The sequence below is a fragment of the Camarhynchus parvulus genome, unplaced genomic scaffold, assembly GCF_901933205.1.
Source record: "Camarhynchus parvulus unplaced genomic scaffold, STF_HiC, whole genome shotgun sequence".
NCBI lineage: Eukaryota > Metazoa > Chordata > Aves > Passeriformes > Thraupidae > Camarhynchus > Camarhynchus parvulus.
The window spans coordinates 801,513-817,689 of record NW_022148237.1 but is presented as its reverse complement, the minus strand read 5'-3'; the positions used below and the strand labels follow the sequence as shown (position 1 = coordinate 817,689).

The window sequence follows — 16,177 nt, the reverse complement described above, 5'->3', positions numbered from 1 at the left end:
CCACCCCTCTCACCCAATCAGCGCCCGGGACCCCCGGAGTGGGCGTGGCCTCCGCAGCGCTGGGCGTGGCCTCTCCTGACAGAGGGGCGTGGCCGCCGTTCCGCAGCGGGGTGGGCGATGACCAATCAGCGCCGCGCGTGGGCGGGGCCGTGACCGGCGCTGCCCAATCGGATCTCGCGGTGCGGCGCGGCGGCCAATCAGGCGCGGGGGGGCGTGGCCTCGGCGGCGGCGGCGATGGCGGAACGCGGCGCCCCCCGCGCCCCCGGGCCCGGAGCCCCGGGCCCCCCGGGGGCCCCGCCCCCCCCGGCCCGGGGCGCCCCGGGACCCCCGCCCGGGCCCGTGCACATGAACCTGTTCGCCACCTGGGAGGTGGATCGGAGCTCGCCCAGCTGCGTGCCCAGGTGAGGGGGGGGCGCGGGGACCCCCAATCACCGGGACCCCCAGACACCACCGGGAATCCCCCATGGACCCCCCCCCCGGGACCCCCAATCACCGGGACCCCCAGGGACCGCTCAATCCCCAGGACCCCCCCCCAGATACCCCAGGGACCCCGCCCCCCCCGGGACCCCCTCAGGACCCCTCAAAACCGGGGCCCCCCCGGGACCCCCCAATCTCACCCCAGTGACCCCCCCGGGACCCCCAGGGACGCCCCAATCCCAGGGACCCCCCGGGATCCATTTTGGGGAGGGGGCTGCGGGGGTTCCCTGAGGGGCTGGCGGGGTCCCGGGGGGTCAAACCCTTGGGCTGCACCTTTTTTGGGGGGGGGTCCCGGGGGTCTCAGATTTTGGCGCTGGGGTTTTTTTTGGGGGGTTCCTTTGGGGCTCTCGGGCTTTGGGACCCGTTTATTTGGGGAGGGGTCTCTGTGCCGAGCCCCCCCCCGGCCCCCCCAGGCTGTTCAGCCTCACCCTGCGGCGCCTGGCGCTGCTCAGGGAGGTGCCCAAGGACCGCGGCTCCGTGGTGATCGCTGTCAAACTGCAGGTGGGGGCGGGGGGGCTGGGGGGTTTGGGGGTTTGGGGAGGTTTGAGGGGGTCTTGGGGGGTTTGGGGGGTTTGAGGGGGTCTTGGGGGGTTTGGGGGGGTTTGAGGGGGTCTTGGGGGGTCCTGGGGGCTCTTGGGGAGGTTTGGGGGAGTCCTGGGAGGGTCCTGGAGGGGTCTGGGGGACACTGGAGAGTCCTGGACGGGGTTCTGGGGGGGTCTGGGGGCGTCTAGAGGGGTTTGAGGGGGTCTGGGGGGGTCCTGGGGGGGTCTGGGGGTCCTGGAGGACCCTTGGTGGGGCTGGGGGTGTCCCTGGGGTGTTGCAAAGTCGGGTTTTTTTGGGGGGGGGGGCTCCCATCGAGTTGGGCGTTTTTGGGGGGGGGCTCCCATGGAATTCGGTGTTTTGGGGGGGGGCTCCCATGGAATTGGGCGTTTTGGGGGGGTCCCGTGGGGGTCCCGCCCCCTCCCCTTCCCCCGCAGGGCTCCAAGCGGATCCTGCGCTCCAACGAGATCCCGCTGCCCCCCGGGGGCCCCCCCGAGACCGAGCTGCAGCTCACCTTCTCCCTGCAGGTACCGGGGACCCCCCGAGCTGGGGACCCCCCCGGGGGGCAGCGACACCCCCAGAGCCCCCCGAACCCCCCCCCCAAAAACCGCCCCAAAAACTGCCCCAAAACCGCCCCAAAACTGCACCCAAAATCATCCCCAAAACCGCCCCCAAAACCGCCCCCCAAACCGCCCAAAAGCCCCAAAACCCCCAGGTGCCCCCCAACACCCCCCACCCCCCCCCAGGGTCAGTGACCCCCCAATCTGTCCTTGACCCCCCCCCAATGTCCCTGACCACCCCCAGGGCTCAATGACCCCCCCAAGCCCCCTCCCCAAACCCTCTCCAGGTGATTCTGTGGCCCCCAAATCCCCATTTTTCCCCCCAAATCCCCATTTTTCCCCCAAATCCCCATTTTTCCCCCCAAATCTCGCCCCCCCGGGATCGGTGACCCCCCCGGGGGTCGGTGACCCCCCCGTGCCCCCCCCGCAGTACGGGCATTTCCTGAAGCGCGACACGAACCGGCTGCAGGTGATGCTGCAGCGCCGCAAGCGCTCCAAGCACCGCCCCTTCCTGGGCTACAAAACGCTCGCGGTGGGGCTGATCAACCTGGCCGAGGTGGGGGGCGCGGGGGGTCCCGGGGGGGTTTGGGGGGGGTCCTGGGGGGGTTCCTGAGGGGGTTTGGGGGGTCCTGAGAGGGTTTGGGGGGTCCTGAGGGGGTCCTGGGGGGGTTCCTGAGGGGGTCCTGGGGGGGTTTGGGGGGGTCCTGAGAGGGTTTGGGGGGTCCTGGGGGGTTTGGGGGGTCCTGGGGGTCCTGAGGGGGTCCTGAGGGGGTTTGGGAGGGTTTTGGGAGGATCCTGGGGGTGTTTGGGGTTGTTCCTGGGAGTTTGGGGGGTCCTGGGGGGGTTTAGGGGGGTCCTGAGGGGGTCCTGAGGGGGTTCTGAGAGGGTTTGGGGGGTCCTGGGGGGGTCCTGAGGGAGTTTGGGGGGTTCTGATGGGGTCCCAGGGGGTTTGGGGGGGGTCTCGTGGGGCTGGGGGAGGTTTTGGGGGGATCCTGGGGGTGTTTGGGGTTGTCCCTGCGAGTTCGGGGGGTCCTGGGGGGGTCTCGTGGGGCTGGGGGGGGTTTTGGGGGGGGGTCTCTCTGTGCCCCCCTCCCCATTCCTGCCCCCCCCCGGCCCCCCAGGTGCTGCAGCTGCCCAGCGAGGCGGGGCTGGGAGGATTGGGGAGCCCCATAGGGGGGGTCAGGTGCCCCATAGGGGGGTCAGGTGCCCCATAGGGGGGTTCAGGTGCCCCGGGGGGGTTCAGGTGCCCCTGGGGGGTCAGGGTGCCCCATAAGGGGGTCAGGTGCCCCATAGGGGGGTTCAGGTGCACCATAGGGGGGTTCAGGTGCACCATAGGGGGGTTCAGGTGCCCCGGGGGGGGTCAGGTGCCCCATAGGGGGGTTCAGGTGCCCCTGGGGGGGTTCAGGTGCCCCTGGGGGGGTTCAGGTGCCCCTGGGGGGGTCTCTCTGTGCCCCCCTCCCCAATTCCCGCCCCCCAGGTGCTGCAGCTGCCCAGCGAGGCCGGGCCCCCCCAGGCCCTGGTGCTGCACCGCGCGCTCACCGAGCCGCTGCCCGTGGCCGAGGTCGGCGTGGTCGCGCTCTCGAGCCAGCCCGTGGAGCCCGAGGGGAAAAGCAAAGGAGCGGGTGGGGAACGGGAACCGGGGAACGGGGAACGGGAACGGGAATGGGAACCGGGGAACGGGAATGGGGATGGGAACGGGGAGAACGGGGAATGGGGAACAGGGAACGGGAACGGGAACGGGGAACGAGAACGGGAATGGGAACGGGGAATGGGAACGGGAACGGGAACGGGAATGGGAATGGGGATGGGAACGGGAACGGGAACAGGAACAGGGGGAACGGGGATTGGGGATGGGAACGGGAACGGGAACGGGGAATGGGGATGGGAACGGGGAACGGGGAATGGGGAACGAGAACGGGAATGGGAGGGGAAAAGCAAAGGAGCGGGTGGGGAATGGGAACGGGAACCGGGGAACGGGAACAGAAATGGGAACCGGGGGCAACGGGGAACGGGGAACTGGGGAACGGGAATGGGAATGGGAATGGGAACGGGGAATGGGAACCGGGGGGGGAACGGGGAACAGGGGGCAGAACGGGAGGGGAAAAGCAGAGAAGCGGGTGGGGAACGGGAATGGGGAACGGGAAACGGGAAACAGGGGGCACCAGGGGGGAACGGGAACCGGGGGGTACGGGGAGGGCACGGGGGGGCATCAGGGGCTGGGGGGCACCCAGAGGGGCTGGGGAGGGGTCCCCAGTGTGCGCTGGGGGGGCATTGGGGGTCCTGTGTGCCCCCCCACCCATGGGTGCCCCCCCTCATTCATCCCCTCAATTTTCCCCTTTTTTCCCCTTTTTTCTGGCCCCTCCCGGTTTTCCCCCCCCCCATTTTTTGCGCCCCCTCCCCATTTTCCCCACTCCATTTTTGGGTATCTCCCCCAACCCCCAGATCGCTCCCCGGACCTGGACCAGGACTCGGAGGAGGATGAGGAGAGTTTCTCCTCGGAGCCCGAGGGCAGCGATGACGCTCTGCCCGGCCAGGTGCGACCCCTCCCCACATTCCCGACCCCTCTGCCCGGCCAGGTGCGACCCCTCCCCACATTCCCGACCCCCACCCTCCCAAATCCCAGCCCCCCCTGACCCCCCCCTGACCCCCCAGGACCTGTTCGATGAGGAGGAGGAGCTGCCCAAGGGGAAGAAGCCGAGGAGGAAGGGCCCGGGGGGCGCCAGGGTGAGGGGGGGGGCGGGGGAGGGGTCTGAGGGGGGGTTCAGGGTGGGGGAGGGGGCACCTGCTGGGTCCTGGGGGGTCCTGGGGGGGTTTGGGGGGTCCCGGGGGAGTTTCGGGGTCCTGGGGGATTTGGGGGTCCTGGGAGTTTTTGGGGGGGTCTCAGGGGGGTTTTGGGGGTTCCCAGGGGGTTTGGGGGTCCCAGGGGGGTTTTGGGGCTCCTGGGGGGGGTTTGGGGGGGTCTTAGGGGGGTTTTAGGGGTCCTGGGGGGGGTTGGGGGGGATTTGGGGGTTCCCAGGGGGGTTTGGGGGGGTCTTAGGGGGGTTTTAGGGGTCCTGGGGGGGTTTGGAGGGGTTTGGGGGGTCCCAGGGGGATTTTTGGGGTCTCGGGGGGGGTCCTGGGGGGGGTTTGGGGGTCCCTGACCCCCCCCCCCCCCCAGCACCCCAACATCAAACAGAAATTTGTGGCGCTGCTGAAACGGTTCCGGGTGTCTGAGGAGGTACCGGGGACAGAGGGACAGAGGGACAGGGGGACAGAGGGACAGGGAGGGGACAGGAGGGGACAGGAGGGGACAGAGGGTGACAACGCGGGGGGCTGGCACAGGGACTCGGGGTGTCCCTGGGGAGGTGACAGTGCCACCAGGCTGTCCCCAGGGTGGTGACAATGGGTGACAGTGACACTGGGAATGTCCCCAGGGTGGCTTTGGCCTGGACCGTGTGTCCCCAAGGAGGTGTTAGGATGTCCCCAGGGAGGTGACAGTGCCATTGGCTGTCCCCAGGGTGGCTTTGGCCTGGAGCCCGTGTCCCTGGGGAGGTGACAATGGGTGACAATGCCATTGGGATGTCCCCAAGGGGTGACAATGACACCGCGCTGTCCCCAGGGTGGCTTTGGCCTGGAGCACGTGTCCCCGGCCGTGGCCGAGGACCTGGACGCTCTCTACGATTCCCTGGAGATTTTCAACCCCAGCGACAGCGGCGCCGACCTGGACGACACCGACAGCGTCCTGAGCACCCCCAAACCGCGGCTCAGGTGTGCGGCACCCCCAAACCACCCTGAGCACCCCAAAACCACCCTGAGCACCCCAAAACCACCCTGAGCACCCCAAAATCCCCCTGAGCACCCCCAAAACCACCCTGAGCACCCCAAAATCCCTCTGAGCACCCCCAAAACCACCCTGAGCACCCCCAAAATCCCCCTGAGCACCCCAAAACCACCCTGAGCACCCCAAAATCCCCCTGAGCACCCCAAAACCACCCTGAGCACCCCCAAAATCCCCCTGAGCACCCCAAAACCACCCTGAGCACCCCAAAATCCCCCTGAGCACCCCCAAAACCACCCTGAGCACCCCAAAACCACCCTGAGCACCCCAAAATCCCCCTGAGCACCCCCAAAACCACCCTGAGCACCCCAAAACCACCCTGAGCACCCCAAAATCCCCCTGAGCACCCCCAAAACCACCCTGAGCACCCCCAAAATCCCCCTGAGCACCCCCCAAAACCACCCTGAGCACCCCAAAACCACCCTGAGCACCCCAAAATCCCCCTGAGCACCCCAAAACCACCCTGAGCACCCCCAAACCCCGGCTCAGGTATGAGGGACCCCAAAACCCCCCCAGGCTCCTCCCCAAGGTGATGGTGCCGCCTCCCCTGGGTGTCCCAGTGCCACCAATGTCCCAATGTCCCAGTGCCACCAGTGCCACCAATGCCACCAATGTCCCAGTGCCCCCAGTGCCACCAATGCCACCAGTGCCACCAATGCCACCAATGTCCCAATGTCCCAGTGCCCCCAGTGCCCCCAGTTTGCCGTGTCCCTGGGTACCGGTGGCACTGGTGCCCCTCCGTGTCCCCGGTGCCATCCCTGTCCCCCCCTGTGTCCCCCCCAGGCCGTTCTTCGAGGGTCTCTCCCAGTCGAGCTCCCAGACCGAGATGGGAACCGAGAGCCCGGCCCCGGTCAGTGCCGGACTGGGAGGGACTGGGAGGGACTGGGATGGACTGGGAGGGACTGGGATGGACTGGGAGGGACTGGGAGGGACTGGGAGGGACTGGGATGGACTGGGATGGACTGGGAGGGACTGGGAGGGACTGGGAGGGACTGGGAGGGACTGGGAGGGAGTGGGAGGGACTGGGAGGGACTGGGATGGACTGGGATGGAACTGGGAGGGACTGGGAGGGACTGGGATGGACTGGGAGGGAGTGGGAGGAGATGATACTGGGAGCACTGGGCAGTTACTGGGAGCACTGGGGGGTTATTGGGTTTTTGGGGGGGGTCTCAGACATTTTTGGGGTCTCTCCCCCAGGCAGAGCCGGGGCCCCGCAGTGGCCGCAGAGCCCCCGAGGAGGGGCCGGAGCCCGAGGGGCTGGTGAGACCCCCACCCTAAAAACCCCTGAAATCCTAAAAAACCGCCCCAAAATTCCCCTAAACTTCCTAAAGCTGCTCCCAGATCTGCTCCCAAAAATCCCCCAAAACTGGTCCCAGAATCCTCCAAAACCGCCCCCAAAAATGCCCCAAATCTGCCCCCCAAATCCCCCAAAACCGCCCCCAAAAACTCCCAAAACTGCCCCAAAAATACCCAAATGAACCTCCACAAATTCCCCAAAACTGCTTCCAAAATGCCCCAAAACTGACCCTAAAATCCCCCAAAATCCCCCAAAAAACTCCAAAACTGCCCCCAAAATCCCCAAAAAATGAATCCCCGCAAAATCCCCCCAAAATCCCCCCAAACTGCCCCCAAACTGCCCCTAAAATCCCCCCAAACTTCCCCAACTCCCTCCAAAAATGAACCCCACAAAATCCCCACCCTAAACCCCCAAAAAGAACCCCCGGGACCCCTCACCCCAAAAAAATCCCCAAATTTTGGGGTTCCCCCATCAGCATTTTGGTGTTTTCCCTCCAAATAACCCAAAAATATGTGCCCCCACCCCGATTTTTGGGATTTCCCCCCATTTTTGGGGTTTTCCCCCCATTTTTGGGGTTTTCCCCCCAATTTTGGGGTTCCCCCCCAATTTTGGGGTTTCCCCCCATTTTTGGGGTTTTCCCCATTTTTGGGGTGCCCCCAGCCCCTCTTTGCCCCCCCAGGACCCCCGGGGGGACCCCGAGCCCCCGGCAGAGCCCGGGGGGGGCCCCGAAAAGCTGAGGACGCCCCTGAAGGGGAGCAAGGGGGAGGCGGCGTCACCCCGGTGAGGGACCCCCCAAAATTGGGAGCCCCAAAACCGGGGACCCCCCCCAAATTGGGGACACCCCAACATCGGGGTCCTAAAGGGAAATTTGGGGTCCCTGAAGGAGATTTTTGGGATTTCTGGGGTGGATTTTTGGGGACACCAAGGGAAGGGGATTTGGGGTCCTGGGGGCGTTTTTTGGGGTCCCGGGTGGGTTTTGGGGTCCCGGGGGGGTTTTTTGGGGTCCCGGGAGGGTTCTGGGGTACAGCTCTGTCCCCCCAGGCCGGACAGGGGGGTTATTTGGGATCTGGGGGGGTTATTTTGGGGTCACAGGGTTATTTTGGGGTCCCTGTTGTGTTTTTGGGGGTTATTTTGGGGTCCCAGGGATATTTTGGGGTCCCTGTTGGGTTATTTTGGGGTCCCAGGGATATTTCGGGGTCCCTGTTGTGTTTTTGGGGGTTATTTTGGGGTCCCAGGGATATTTCGGGGTCTCTGTTGGGTTTTGGGGGTTATTTTGGGGTCCCTGTTGGGTTATTTTGGGGTCTGGGGTGCAGCGCTGTCCCGCTGTCCCCCCCAGGCCGGAGTCGGGGGCCCCCCCGGGCCGGGGGCGCAGGGGAACCCCCCAGAGGGAGCCGGGGCTGCCCCGGGGGGGCCCCGGCGAGAGGAGCCCCGAGGGAGAGAAACCCCCCGAGGGACCCCCCCCCGGCCAGGTGACACGGGACAGGGGGACAGGGGGGACAATGGGGGCGGGGGGGCGACATTGGGGACAATGGGGACAATGCGGACATTGGGGACATTGGGGACAGGGAACAGTGAGAGGACAACAGGGACACTGCAAGGGGACAGGGGCTAGGGGACATTGGAGACATTGGGGACATTGGGGACATTGGGGGGACAGTGCGGACAGGGGACGTTGGGGACAGTGGGGGTAATGGGGACATTGGGGGACAATGGGGATGGGGGGACAATGGGGACACTGGGGACACTGAGGAGACAATGGGGACATTGTGGGGACAGTGGGGATAACGGGACAACGGGGCAGTGAGGACATTGGGGACAACGAGGACATTGGGGGGACAGGAGGGGATCATGGGGCCACCATGGGGGGGGGCACTGGTGACACCGGGATGTCGGGGGGTGGCACTGGGCTGGGGGGACATTGTGGGGGACATGGGGACATTGTGGGGGGACATGGGGACATTGTGGGGGGCACTGGGGGCATTGGGGGGACATTGCAGAGGGGGGGAGGTGACAGCGGAGCTCTGTACCCACCCTGGGGGTGTCCCCAAATCCCCCCTGCTCCCCACATCGAGGGCTGTCCCCTCATTGTGGGGGTGCCCCCCGTGTCCCCCCCGTGTCCCCAGGGCCCCCGCCGCGCGCTCTGGGAGCAGCTGGGGGCGGCGCTGGGCCCCGAGCCGGGGCTGCCCGAGAGCGTCGTGCTGGTCAGCGCCGGGGAGTGGCAGGGCCAGGTACGGGGCACCCCGAAATATGGGGGGGGAACCCGAAATATGGGGGGGACCCCGAAATATGGGGGGGACCCAGAAATATGGGGGGGGGCCGAAATATGGGGGGGGACCCCGAAATATGGGGGGGACCCAGAAATATGGGGGGGACCCCGAAATATGGGGGGCACCCCGAAATATGGGGAGGGGGAGCCCAGAATATGGGGGGGGCACCCCGAAATATGGGGAGGGGGAGCCCAGAATATGGGGGGGACACCTCGAAATGGGGGGGAGTCACACCCCGAAATGGGTAGGGGACCCCGAATTGGGGGTTGACACCCAAAATATGGGGGGGGCACCCGAAGTATGGAGGGACTCCAAAATATGGGGGGCCCAAAATAGAGAGGGGCCCCAAAATATGGAGGGGGGAAACGCAAATGGGGGGGTGACACCCGAAATATGGGGGGAACTCCTCAAAGTGAGGGGGGGACACCCCGAAATGTGGAGGGGGGGGGAGGAGGCCCAAAATATGGGGGGGCACCCAAAATATGGGGGGGCCGGGGAGAGACTCAAAATTACGGGGGAGGGGGGCACCTCAAATTTGGGGGATCACTTCGACATATTGGGGGGGGCGAGGGTAGCTGGGGAGGGGGGGGCACCCCTGAGACCCCAAAATGGGGGGGGGGAGACCCCAAAATGGGGGGGGATATCCCAGACTGGGTACCGCGGAATGGGGGAGGGGCAGTTTTGGGGGGTCGGGGGGGGGTCTGTGACCCCGCCCCCCCCGCGCCCCCCCCAGTGGGTGTCGGAGCTGCTCCAGGCCCAGGGCGTGGCCGTGGTGGCCACGGCGGGGGGGGCGGAGCTGCAGGCGGCGCTCGGGGCCATCCTGAGCCGGATCCAGCGGCTGTGAGTGACCCCCCCCAAAATATGGGACACGCCCCCAAAACATGGGACACGCCCCCCCGGGACCCCCTCCAAAATATGGGACACACCCCCAAAACATGGGACACACCCCCCCAAAATATGGGACACACCCCCCCAAAATAAGGGACACACCCCCCCAAAATAAGGGACACACCCCCCCAAAATATGGGACACGCCCCCCCGGGACCCCCCCCAAAAATATGGGACACACCCCCAAAACATGGGACACACCCCCCCAAAATATGGGACACACACCCCCAAAATATGGGACACACACCCCCAAAATATGGGACACGCCCCCCCGGGACCCCACCCAAAATATGGGACACACCCCCCCGGGACCCCACCCAAAATATGGGACACACCCCCCCAAAATGGGACACCCTCCTGAAATATGGGGGACAACCCCGAGACCCCCCCCAAAATATGGGACACAACCCCCAAAAAGTCTGGGACCTCTTTCCCAAAATCTGGGGGGACGCCGCCAAAAAAATCTGGGACCCCCGATCCCAAAATGTGGCACCCCCTTTCCCAGTCCCGGAATCCCCCCATGGAACCTTCTGGAACTTCCCATTGTCCCCCTCCCCCCCCGGATGTATGGGGACCCCCAAACCCCCGGGACCCCCTTCAAATCTGAGATCCCCCCCAAAAAAAATCCCAGAACCCTCTGTCAAATTTGGAAGTCCCCCCTGACCTGTCCCTGTCCCCCCGCTGGTGTCACCTGTCCCCTCACCTGTCCCTGTCCCCCCGCAGGTGTCACCTGTCGCCGCTGCCCCCCCGGGTGCTGAAGGTGGCGGCCGTGGGCGGGGCCGGGTACCACGGGAGCCTCCTGAGGAGCTTCGTGCGGCACCTGGGCACACCTGGGGCACACCTGGGCCCCCGCGGGCCCGACTGGCTCGGCCTCCTGCGCTTCCTCATCGTGCCCCTGGGTACCTGGGCACACCTGGGCACACCTGGGGGACGTGGGGGGCACACCTGGGCACACACCTGAGCACAGCTGGGGGACATGGGGGGCACACCTGGGCACACACCTGGGGCACACACCCGGGCCCCTGCTCGGCCTCCTGCGCTTCCTCATCGTGCCCCTGGGTACCTGGGCACACCTGGGGGACATGGGGGGCACACCTGGGCACACACCTGGGGCACACCTGGGGGACACCTGAGCACAGCTGGGGGACATGGGGGGCACACCTGGGCACACACCTGGCACACACCTGGGGCACAGCTCGGGGACACCTGGGCCCCTGCTCGGCCTCCTGTGCTTCCTCATCGTGCCCCTGGGTACCTGGGCACACCTGGGCACAGCTGGGGGACATGGGGGACACACCTGGGCACACCTGCAGAGTACGGGGACCCACCTGGGCACAATTTGAGGGCATGGGGGGCACCTGAGGGGCATGGGGGACACACTTGGGGACATTGGGACACACCTGGGGGGGTATCTGTGCCTACCTGGAAGTACCTGGGGCACACCTTGGCACACCTGGGGGTACCTGGGGCACACTTGGGAGGGTCTCTGGGCACACCTGGGGCACACCTGGGCACACCTGGGGCTCTCTGTGCCCACCTGTGGCTGTCCCCGTGTCCCCAGGTCCCCACCCCGTGGCGCAGCACCTGGGCACCCTCGATGGCCGCTACGGCTCCGCCTTCCTGGACCCGCCCTGGCGGGAGCTGTTCACGCGCAGCGAGCCCCCGCCCAGCGGTACGGGCACACCTGGGCACAGCTGGGCACACCTGGGGCACCTGGGAACACCTGGGCACAGCTGGGGGCACAGCTGGGCACAGCTGGGAACACCTGGGGGCACCTGGGCACACCTGAGGGCACAGCTGGGCACACCTGGGGGGCATCTGGGGGCACCTGGGCACACCTGGCAGGGCACCGGGGGGGCGTGTCTGTCACCTGCTGTGTCACCTCCTGTCCCCTCCCCGTCACCTCTTGGGACACCCTGATGTGTCCCGGGGGGCTCCCAAGGTTTTGGGGTGTCCCCGGCGTGTCCCTCGAGTGTCCCCAAGGTGTCCCCAAGGTGTCCCTGGGGGTGTCCCTGAGATGTCCCCTCTGTCCCCGGGCTGTCCCTCAGCTGTTCCCAGGGGTGTCCCTGAGATGTCCCTGGCTGTCCCCAAGGTGTCCCCGGGGTTTTGAGGTGTCCCTGGGTGTCCCTTGGGGTATCCCCAAGGTGTCCCCGCTGTCCCCTCATGTCCCCGCTGTCCCCTGGGTGTCCCCGCTGTCCCCTTGTGTCCCCTCATGTCCCCTCATGTCCCCGCTGTCCCCTCATGTCTCCGCTGTCCCCTGGGTGTCCCCGCTGTCCCCATGTGTCCCCTCATGTCCCCTCATGTCCCCGCTGTCCCCGCTGTCCCCTCATGTCCCCACTGTCCCCAGAGCCGTTCAGCGTCGCCGGGCGCATCCTGTCCTACGTGGCGGGGGCGGCGGTGACGCTGCCACTGCCGGTGGCCGAGGCCATGCTGACCTGCAGCGACAAATTGTGAGTGACACCGGGGACACCGGGGGGGACACGGGGACATCGGGGACATCGGGGGGATTGGGGACATCATTGGGGGATTGGGGACATCGGGGGACACTGGGGACATCGGGGGTATTGGGAGACATTGGGGACATTGTGGGGACATTGGGGACGTCGGGGGGACATCGGGGACATTCTGGGATTGGGGACACTGGGACATGGGGACATTGGGGGGACATCGGGGACATTGTGGGGACATTGGGGACACGCAGGGGACACGGGGGATATGGGATGGGGACACGGAAGAGATTGGCAGGAAAGGGGGTGGGGACACTGGGGACATGGAGGAGACATGGAGGGGACAGCGTGGCGGGCGGGCGGTGGCACCTGGGGACCGGCCCCCCGCGATGTCCCCAACTGTCCCCAACTGTCCCCAGCCCCGACGAGGACTCGTGCCAGAAGTTCGTGCCCTTCGTGGGGGTGAGAGCGGGGAGGGGACACGGGGAGGGGACACCGAGGGGACACGGGGAGGGGACAGCCTGTCCCCAGGCCAGGGGTGGCACCTGGGTGACACTGGAGGTGGGGGGACACACGGTCCTTGGGGACAGGAGGTGACACCGCACGGGGGGGGCGGGGTGTCACACTGTCCCTGTGTCTGTGGCACATTGTGGGGGGGTGGCACTGGGGGTGACACCGGGGCGGGGACGCAGCCCCTGGGGACAGAGGGTGGCCCTGAGTGTCCCCAAAGTGTCCCCAAGGTGTGTCCCCCCCCGCAGGTGGTGAAGGTGGGCCTGGCCGAGGATCCCCCCGCGCCGGGTGAGTGGCTCTGTCCCCCCCCCGTGTCCCCTTTGTCACCGGGGTGTCCCCCCCCCGTGTCCCCTTTGTCACCGGGGTGTCCCCCCCCCCGTGTCCCCTTTGTCACCCGGGGTGTCCCCCCCCCCGTGTCCCCTTTGTCACCGGGGTGTCCCTGCCCCCCCCGCTGACGCTGCCCCCCCGCAGGTGACGGTGACACCGAGGCGCCCCCCCCGGGCCTCGCCGTCCCCTCCACGTCCCCCCCCGCGGGGGGAGGGGCCGGGGGGGGGCCCCGCGAGGCCGCGACCCCCCGCGTCCCCCTCCATGGCCGGGGGGGCCCCCGGGTGAGACCCCGACCCCCCCGGAATGGGGGGAGGTGTCCATGGGGGGGGGAGGGGGACACGCCTGGATTTGGGGGGGGTCTGGGGTTTTGGGGGTCCCTGGATGGTTTTTGGGGGGGGGATCCCTGTGTTCTGGGGGTGTCTCCAATTCCCGGGGGGGGGTCCCTGCCCCCCTCTCTAATTTGGGGTCCCCTGGATATTTTGGGGGGTCCCCATGGTATTTTAGTGGGGGGGAGATCCCTGGGTGTTCTGGGGTGTCTCGATTTCCCCGGGGGGGCTCCTCTCTAATTTGGGGTCACCTGGGTGTTTTGGGGAGGGGGGGGTCCTGGGGTATTTGAGGGGGGGTCCGTGTGTTTTGGGGGTGTCTCCGATTGCCGGGGGTGTCCCGCGGTATTTTCAAGGGGGTCTCTGGGGTATTTTGGTGGGGGTCTCTGGGGTATTTTGGGGGGGGTCCCTGTGTTTTGGGGGGGGTCTCTGGGTATTTTGGGGTCCCTGAATATTTTGGGGGTTCTGGGGGGGGGGTCCCTGCCCCCCTCTCTAATTCGGGGTGCCCCCCCCCCATCGCAGCCCCTCGGGGGAGGCGCTGGGGCTGCAGGTCGATTATTGGGGAGGGGTCGCTGCCCCCCCCGAGCGGCGGCGGGGGGGGGAGGGGGAGCGGCGCGAGGGGGGGGGTCCCAAGAGCAGCCTCAGGGGCACCTTCCGCTCGCTGCTGTGACGCGGCTGCCCCCCCCCGGGGACCCCCCCGGGACCACCCTGGCCATGACCCTGGTCAGCCGCGAGAAGAACAAGAAGGGTGAGGGGGGGACGGAATTTGGGATTTTGGGGATTTGGGCAGTTTGAGAATTTGGGATTTTGGGGATTTGGGATTTGAGGGTTTGGGGATTTGGGGGGATTTGGGATTTTGGGGGTTTTGGGCTGATTTTGGGCAGGGTTTGGCGCGAATTTGCTGTGGGTTTGGGGCTGATTCTGAGCTGGTTTGGGGGGTGAATTGGAGATGGATTTTGGAGTGAATTTGGGGCGGTTTGGGGCTGGTTTGGGGCTATTTTGGGTTGGTGTTGGGGCTGTTCTGGGGCATTTTGGAGCTGGTTTTGGGACTGGATTTTGTCTGGTTTTGGGCTATTTTGGGGCAGTTTTGGGACGGGTTTTGGCGCTGTTTGGGGTTGGTTTGGGGCCGGGTTTTGGGGCTGTTTTGGGATGGATTTTGGAGCTGGTTTTGGGACTGGGTTTTGTCTGCTTTTGGGCTATTTTGGGGCAGTTTTGGGGCTATTTTGGGACAGGTTTTGGCGCTGTTTGGGGTTGGTTTTGGGGCTGTTTCGGGGCTGTTCTGAGGCGGTTTTTGGGGCGGATCCGGCCCCTTTTTGGGACCCCCCCCAGTGCCCGCCCTGTTCAAGCGGCCCCGCGAGCCCGACAAGAGCCGGGGGGTGGAGGGGATCACGCGGCTGATCTGCGCCCCCCGCCCCCCGCCCGCGCTGCTCAGCGGTGGGTGAGGGGCGCCCGTGGGGGGGGAGGGGCCCCAAGAGTGGGGGTGGGGCAAGGAGGGCACCCATGGGTGGGGGAGGGGCATCCAATGGTGGGGGAGGGGTACCAAAGGACGGGGGGGTGTGACCCCCTCATGGGAATCCCCCAAATTTGGGTGGCTTGGGGTGGGTGGGGGGTCACCCAAGGGTGGGGGAGGGGTTTCCAATAGTGGGGGAGGGGCAATCAGGGTGGGGGAGGGGCTCTAAAGGGAAGGGGAGGGGGACCCAAGAGTGGGAGGCGACCCCCCAGGTGGGAACCCCAAAATTTGGGGGAGGGGTTTGGGGTGATTTGGGTGTGAGGGGGGGTCACCCAAAGGTGGGGGAGGGGTTCTCCCCCCCCCCTCCCTCCCCCCCCCCATTCCCTCCCTGCGGATCCATTGCCGGGGGTGGGGGCGGGGCGGGGGTTCCGGGGGTGGTTTTTAGGGGGTGTCTATGGTGGGGGGGGGTCCCATGGGTGCCGCCCCTCCCCCGCAGTGACCGTGGATGGCACCCAATGGGACGACATCAAATTCTTCCAGCTGGCGGCGCAGTGGCCGTCGCACGTCAAACATTTCCCCGTGGGGCTTTTCGGGGGGGGCAAAGCGCCCTGACCCCCACCCCCCCCCCCGGACCCCACCCCCACCCTTGGGAACCCCCAAACCCGCGGGGGGAGGGGTCCCCATCGCTTCTGCAGCGTCCTTGTGCCGCCCCCTCCCCACCCGCCTCCCCCACAAAAAAAAGTGCCACCACCCCCCCGTAGTGCCACCCCCCAAAAAGTGCCACCACCCCCCCAAATGTCACCCCCCCAAAAGTGCCACCAACCCCCCCCCAAATGTCACCAAGCCCCCCAAAGTGCCACCACCCCCGCCCCCCCCCCCAGTGCCAAATTCGGGTTTTTTTTGGGGGGGGGGGTGTGTCTCAGCCCTCCCCCACCCCCGGCGCGCGGGGGGGGCTCAATAAAGGCCCCGAGAGCCGCGAGCGCCTGGAGCGGTGACAGTGGGGACACGGGGGGGACACGGGGGGGGACACGGGGGGGGACACGGGGGCTGGGGCCAGTGGCGGTGACAGGTGACAGAGGTGGCACGGGTGTCACAAGGATGGCACAGGTGACAGCAGGGGTGGCACGGGTGACACAGGGGTCACAGGGGTTGGGGACACCTGATGACCTGAGGACAGCGGCAGTGCGGTGACACAGGTGACAGGGGTGGTGGCACAGGGGTGACACGCGTGGCACGGGTGACAAGGGTGGCAGAGATGACCGAGGGGGTGGCAG

At 66.7% G+C, this 16,177-nt stretch overlaps 1 protein-coding gene across 1 annotated transcript; it reads left to right on the top strand.

Moving 5' to 3' along the window:
- The first annotated feature begins 234 nt into the window (after positions 1-234).
- Positions 235-15,536, top strand: LOC115916231 (phosphofurin acidic cluster sorting protein 1-like). Its single transcript, XM_030969919.1, is given in 25 exon segments — positions 235-401; positions 891-978; positions 1,455-1,544; positions 2,008-2,133; positions 3,055-3,199; positions 4,020-4,111; positions 4,230-4,301; positions 4,735-4,794; positions 5,176-5,324; positions 6,178-6,244; positions 6,592-6,654; positions 7,371-7,471; positions 8,028-8,160; positions 8,815-8,919; positions 9,692-9,798; positions 10,570-10,745; positions 11,408-11,518; positions 12,194-12,296; positions 12,713-12,755; positions 13,052-13,091; positions 13,275-13,443; positions 13,976-14,115; positions 14,118-14,201; positions 14,783-14,887; positions 15,400-15,536. Coding segments are annotated over 25 exon segments (2,652 nt in total). The 3' UTR covers positions 15,516-15,536.
- Positions 15,537-16,177: the final 641 nt, after the last annotated feature.